Source organism: Dama dama, chromosome 11, assembly GCF_033118175.1.
Source record: "Dama dama isolate Ldn47 chromosome 11, ASM3311817v1, whole genome shotgun sequence".
NCBI lineage: Eukaryota > Metazoa > Chordata > Mammalia > Artiodactyla > Cervidae > Dama > Dama dama.
In genome coordinates, this window is record NC_083691.1 from 41858359 (window position 1) to 41865412 (window position 7054).

Consider the following 7054-nt stretch of genomic DNA (forward strand, 5'->3'; position numbering starts at 1 on the left):
ACTAAGCCCATTGCGCCACAAGTACTGAGCCTATGCTCTGCAACAAGAGAAGCCGCTGCAAAGAGAATACCCCCATGCACTTGAACTAGAGAACAGCCACCACTCACCACAACTAGAGAAAAACCAGACCCAGCACAGCCAAAAATAAAATAAATTGTGTGTGTCTCTCTGTATATATAGATATATATACAGATTAAAAAAAAAAAAAGGCTGAACCTTGAAAAGTTTATGCTCAGTGAAAGAAGCCAAACACAAAAGGTCACATTGTATGATTCCATTCATATGAGGTATCCAAAACAGACAAATCTGTGGAAACATAGATTAGTAGTTTCCAGCGTCTAGGGGGAGAGGAAGAAATCTGACTGCTGCTGGGTATAGGGTTTTCTTTTGGAGTGAAGAAAATGTTTTGGAATTAAAATAGTTGTGATGGTTGCACAGTCTTCTGAATATACTAAAAAACCACTGAGTTGTATATTCTAAAGGGGTGGATTTTATGTATATGAATTATATCTCAATTTTAAAAGTCATAACTAAGAAAATTGACTTCTAAAAGAATTTCAGGAGAGGGACATGATCCATAGGTTTGTGTTGAATAAACTGAATAACCAGTGGGGGTGGAGGAGCAAGAATTCTGCTGATTAGCAAATTAGAAAAATCATAATCATTCAAAATATAAAAACCTTGTCTGTATGATATATGTAAAGAATTTGCCAAGAGATGATTGGAAAACTAAAGAATAGCTATTGGGAAAAAAAATCTTAAACCATTATTAAATAGCACTTTGTCTTCAGAATGTGAACTGAGTGCAGGAGCAGGATGGAGTGGCTGTTCTCAGATTGTTATGTCTTACAAACTTTATCAGCTTTCTGGATAAAAGTTAACATATTTCTTATTTACTCTATTGAGCATTCATTTTAATTGTTAACTTTTTTCCCTTTAGGATGATACATATACAGAAAGCTACATCAGCACAATTGGTGTGGATTTCAAAATAAGAACTATAGAGTTAGATGGGAAAACAATCAAACTTCAAATAGTAAGTAATTTTTGGACTAGAAATTTTTTGGAAATTATTTTGGTAAATTTAGAATATTTGTTATTTGTAATATGTTAAAATGAAAGTATCTTAGGAATCATTCATCTGTGACAGAATGGTAGAGTAAGAATTGTTTAGATTGAAAGTGATTTAAGATTACCTTCTTCATTGAATATTCTGTTCATAGAGTTGAGAAATACATGTTTTAAGTCAAACCTGGTCCTAGTTCTTTTTCTTGCACTTTTATTAGTGAGGTCTACGGGGTCTAAGTTGATGTTTGTTTACTTCGTCTTATAGAAGAAGCATACTGAGCAGTTTTCATATGTCTTTCATTGTGCTGAATACTGTGGATCCAGGAAAAACCTAGGAGAGGTTCTTCATATTTGTTTTAGTTGAGTATTTATTAGATAGTATGTTCCAACGCTGTAGAAATGTAGAATTTTATTGGAAGGGAATATAGCTTTTCTTACATATTTTACAGCTCAGAAAATGGATGCTGAGAGATTCAATGACTTGCCTACCATTAGTAGAAGAACCAAGTGACCCATAGCTCTGTTTTCAGTATATTGTGTTCCTGTGCCATCCTCACCCCCTTACCCATCCTTAAAACCCCAACACTGAATTAAAAATACGCAGTTGTAGTAGAAACTTAACATAGGTCTGGGTACTACCAGGATGCACATACCTTAGGTCTTTTAAAAAAAATCCCAGGTATCTTTTAGAATTGGCTCTTACTATGAGGTAACATGGAAAACAAGTGACTGCTCTTTTTATGGAATTGATAACACCCTGAACTGGAAGGAATTCTGAATTTGGAGTCAGAAAACTTGGATTTGTTGTGTTCATTCTGCTGTTTATTAGTTGGAGAGTCATGGGTTTAACTTAACTTCAACCTTTTTCCTGAGACTCAGTTTCTTACCTCTAAAATGAGTGTGATGATACTTGACTTACTAATAGGTAGTTGTGAGAACCAAACCTATAGTTTAAGTAGTTGTGAGAACCAAATCTATAGTTTTGTGTATGTATATATGTTAATCTGTGTAAAAACTCTTTGCAGCTGCCTAATCAAAATTCATTTCTGTTGAGAGCCTGTGATAAGATTGATCTTATCACAACCTGTCATTCCTTTTTGGAAGCATGTTTTCAGAACCTTTTACAATTTAGGTTACTCCTTTGCCACTTATTAAAATATGATTCCTAAAATCAAATATAAGATAGTATCTGGCCAGTGTGGACTACATGGGGTAAATTCTCTCTTGATTTGGTCTCTGAATTTCTTTTTTTTCCTCTCAGACTTTAGGGACTCTTGCCATTTTCTCATCATTGGCCCATACAAGGACATAAAAAGAAAGCCTGAGTTTACTACATTTGCTATCTCAGTAGCTATTTTACCTACTAGTTTGGGTCTTAAGGTTTTGGTTTGTTTTTTGTTTAAGTCTTACGTTTTGTGACTAGGGCATTAAAAATCTAAATGCAAGATTTTACTTTTAACCCTGCTACATTTCACCTTGCCTGGCTTGAATTACCCTTTCATGTTTTCCAGGTCTTTAAAAAAATGATTGGGTTTATCTATATTTTAATTATTTTTTCTGCTTTTCCTGTTCAAGTGTGCCATCAGGGTCTTTATCACAGTTGGTGATTACAAAACATTCAGCACTGCAGGGCATGTATGGAGTTCAGTCCCATGAAAGGCCTCTTTCTGTGAATGTTGATTCATTCATGAAGCTTTATGGAAATGCTCACGTTACACAGGCATTCAGATAGGTTCAAGGTTGCAGGGATGGATGAAACATAGCCCCATAGGGGATCCCATTTCAGTAGGAGAGACACAGCAGGGAAAATCAGTTTACCTCGTGATTATGAGGGGTAATGAGGATTATGAACATAAAGGGTGATCAGTTACAGAGGGAAGGTAATGTTAGGATGTAGAGTCAGGAGAGTTTTCAGAGTGGCAAGAAGATAGCAGAAGTTTTACTCTTTGGATGCCATTGCTTAGCTACAATTCTTTAACATGTATTCAGAAATAGTTTCTTCCTGTTCTTGTCCTATCCTTGTGAAAGGGGTTGGTTAGTGGTGGAGAAGAGAAGGGAACTAACATTTTATTGAGTAGCTACTATAATGAGGTATTGTGCTAGGCATTTTATAAACATTATTTCATTTAAACTTAGTTTCATGAAGTAGTGATATCTGGAATTTATGGATGAAGAAACTGTAATAACCAGGAACCTAAATTTAATGTTTTGAAGTCAAATTGACTTTACTCTAGAGATCTGCTTCTCCAAGGGTATCCTGAAAGACTTGAGGCTCCCTACTGATGGTCTTCTGATTCTAATAGGCTAGTACTTTGGATGAAAAAGGTAGCTTTTGCTTGTTTTAGATGAACAAGTGTTAACATATTACTTAATTACTTCATTATTATTTTTCCCCCTTGAAGTATGTTAAAGTGGTTGTTGACATGATATTTTACTACAAAAATATTAACTATGCATCTATTTTACTATGTAACCACCGTTACCACTTCTAACAAAACTGACACTAATGCCTTAAAAAAAATTTTTTTTTAACTTTTTGTTTTGGGGTATGGCCAATTAACAATGTTGTGGTAGTTTCAAGTGGGCAGCAAAAGGAGTCAGCCATACATATATGTGTATCCGTTCTCCTCCAGACTCCACTCCCATCCAGGCTGCCACATGACACTGAGCAGAATTCCATGTGCTGCACAGTAGGTCCTTATTGGTTACCCATTTTACATACAGCAGTGATATTAATGCCTTAATGTTATCTAATAGTCTGTATTTAAAGTTCCCCAGGATTGCAGCTTACTTTTAACAGCTCTGTTGTTTGGGTCTTAGAAAAGGAAGTGATTTCACTCAGTGCTCCTGAACTTTTTTTTTTTCCTTTTTTTTTTTTTTTTTTTGCCATTTAGGACACTAGTGGGGAGCAATGTCAAGTTCACATATATATTCCAGAACTTTACAACTTCTTCCCACGAAAGGCTGTTTCATCATAATCTCCACTTGTATTAGGCTACAAGTCTATCTTTTGTTTTTTTAATGGTTAACCATTAAGTAACCGTTCAGTTATTTCCCCATCAATCAAGTATTAAGTTTTAGTGGGGTGTGTGCTAGGTTGCTTCCATTTTGTCTGACTCTGTGTGACCCTATGGACTAGAGCCTGCCAGGCTTCTTTGTCCATAGGATTCTTGGGCAAGAATACTGGAGTGGGTTGACATTTCCTCCTCCAGGGGACACAACTGAGGGATCTAACCTGCATCTCTTATGTCTCTTCGCCACTAGTGTCAGCTGGGAAGCCTGTTAGTGGAGTAGGTAGCTTTTCTAAAAAAAAAAATTTTTTTAAAAAGGGAAAGGTCATTACTTAGGAGCAACTGAAACAAAATTCTCATTGTGCTTGTTAAAATCACAGTTTTTAAAATGAGTTTACCTGATATTTTTTAATAGTTTTAACTCTGAACTTTAATGTGGCAGTGTATTTGTTTCCACTGTTGGAGCCTAAATGGTTGAAGTGTGGTAAATTGCTCTTATAAGTATTTGGAATCATCTTCCTTACATTGTTTTCCCTAGGATTAAAATAATTGTTCCTGAGATGGCTAAAGTGCCGTCTTGACTGATAGTTACCTGAATTAGGTCCTTTCAGTGTTTCCCATGATGATAAAATGTGCTAGCAAGAGATTTTTGTCTTACGTTTGATGAGAGTTGTAATGTGTTAGCAGGGGCACTAGACCAGTAGATTTGCTAATATCAAGTCAGCCCATCTTTGCATTCATAGTGTAAGCTTGGCACAGTGCTAAAGGCTATTGAGTATATGAAAAGTATGACATAGTTGCTGATCAGAGGGCTTATAGTTTACAATATTGGTAGCATTAACTGCAAGCTAAATTAGACTCTGCCTTCTTTTTTGAACCTTCAGATATTTGGCAGTTTCTTTGTGATTTAGTAGTGTGAGCACAGAGAGCTAATGTTCCCATAGCAAATCCTGGTAATCCACAACTATGTAAACTAAACTGTTCTCCCTCCTTGCCTCCTTTTCCCCAACTCTTGTTTTAATGGAATTGTTTGGATTTCTTGATTATTTTATGATAGTGGGACACAGCGGGCCAAGAAAGATTTCGAACAATCACCTCCAGTTATTACAGAGGAGCCCATGGCATCATAGTTGTGTATGATGTAACAGATCAGGTAAGTTCCAGGAGAAAATTGTGTTTCACTAACAATGTAGTAAGTTATTATTTGATTAAATATCACACTATTTTTACTTTGCATACAAGCAATGAGTATTATTTATATAGCAGACTTTGTCCACCCCAAATGAAGTGAATGATACAAAAACATTTATCTTAAACCAGTTATCTTTTAAGAACAGGTACAGTGTTATTTTTTCTCCCCTACATTATTTGAATACCTAATAAACTGGTCAACCCAAATTTCCTATTTTCCTTTAGTAAACAGAAAATTTAGTAATTGGATTTACATTTGCTTTCAAGGGACCCAAATTATATTTATTATCAATTAAACCATTTTGTCAAGAGTTTGTAGGGAACTGGGATTGTTTGGCTCATACTGTGTCCTTGGTGATAGGTGTTAACAGAAATTTGCCTGGTAATTAGACCTGTTGGAATTGCCAAAAGTAAGATTAGGGGTCTCTGCCTATGGAGACCCCTAATGTGGTTCAGAAATAGGGATGAGCTTTGAGGAACATTTTAAGACGACAGTGAATATCTAAAGATAAGCTTGTTGAAAGAAGGTAGGGGGATGTGAAGAATAGTGTAAGAATGTGGTTCAAAGGCAGTAATTGTTCTTTTGATCAGAAAGTTAGAAAATTTCAGGGTCCTTCTTATGCCTGCCAAGGAGTGAAAGATGAACTTTGAAAATTACAATGTATAATTTTTGTAGAAAATGTTCATGAAAATTACAATGTATAATTCTTACAGCAAATGTTCAATCTCCAGTCAAATATGAAATCAGAGCTAATTAGATAACTAGAATTATAAGACTTCAGATTCAGCACCATTAGGAGTACTGGGTGATAAAACATGAAATCATTGCTAGTTATAAATCTCAAGTCATTTCCTTGTAATATTTAAAATGGAAATTTTCCTCCCTTAAATATGACTGTGGAAAACAAGTATCTTTATGTTGGACCCATTTATTTAATAACTTTTGACATCTCTAGTAGTTAACAGTTAGGCTACCTTATTCATAAGCCAGAATTTTGTCACATTGCAAAAACTAGGTTTTGTCGTGCATATAAATAGCATCTTCCAAAACAATGGGATTTGCCTGAGCTATAGTTTAACTCTGAGCTGTATTTCCCTCTCAAATAAGGCATTGTCATCCTCAAGCTTTCAAATTCTGTATTCTTATTCATATAAATATGTATCAAAATGTCAGTTCACTTCTTTCCCAGCATTAAGAGTTCTTTTTTAATAGCTGTATTGTCTCACTAGCTCTTCTTAGGTCAGGAGAGACACTTCTGTTTATCACTTGCTTCATTCGAATAGTTATGTTCAGAACTATATTATCACTCTTTAAATTGTCTTTTTAGGAGTCCTTCAATAATGTTAAACAGTGGCTGCAGGAAATAGATCGTTATGCCAGTGAAAATGTCAACAAGTTGTTGGTAGGGAACAAATGTGATCTGACCACAAAGAAAGTAGTAGACTACACAACAGCAAAGGTATGTTTCAAGTTTGACTTTCAGACTGAATTGGAAGGTGCTGAATTTGAATTTTATATGGGTATAGAGTCACACAATGGCTGCAGCCAGCTTAGCTTTTATTGTTGAGTTTTTCAACCAGAGATTGAACCCATGCCCCCATATATTGGAGGCACGAAGTCTTCACCACTGGACTGCCAGGGAAGTCCCCACCTTAACTTTTAAAATACATGCACTAGAAACTTTGACAATGATAATTCGTGCATTGTCTTATCTGAGTTCAGTAAACTTAGTCATTCATCATTCCTTATTTCAGATGCTGAAAAAGATTTTTCAATTAATTTT

At 35.3% G+C, this 7054-nt stretch overlaps 1 protein-coding gene across 1 annotated transcript in view; it reads left to right on the forward strand.

Moving 5' to 3' along the window:
- The window catches only part of RAB1A (RAB1A, member RAS oncogene family), a 29317-nt gene that overhangs the window by 20447 nt on the left and 1816 nt on the right, over positions 1 to 7054 (forward strand). The window contains exons 3-5 of the mRNA XM_061155184.1: positions 941 to 1036; positions 5137 to 5232; positions 6599 to 6730. Coding sequence (XP_061011167.1) covers positions 941 to 1036; positions 5137 to 5232; positions 6599 to 6730 — 324 coding nt within the window. The remainder of the gene's footprint in view (positions 1 to 940; positions 1037 to 5136; positions 5233 to 6598; positions 6731 to 7054) is intronic.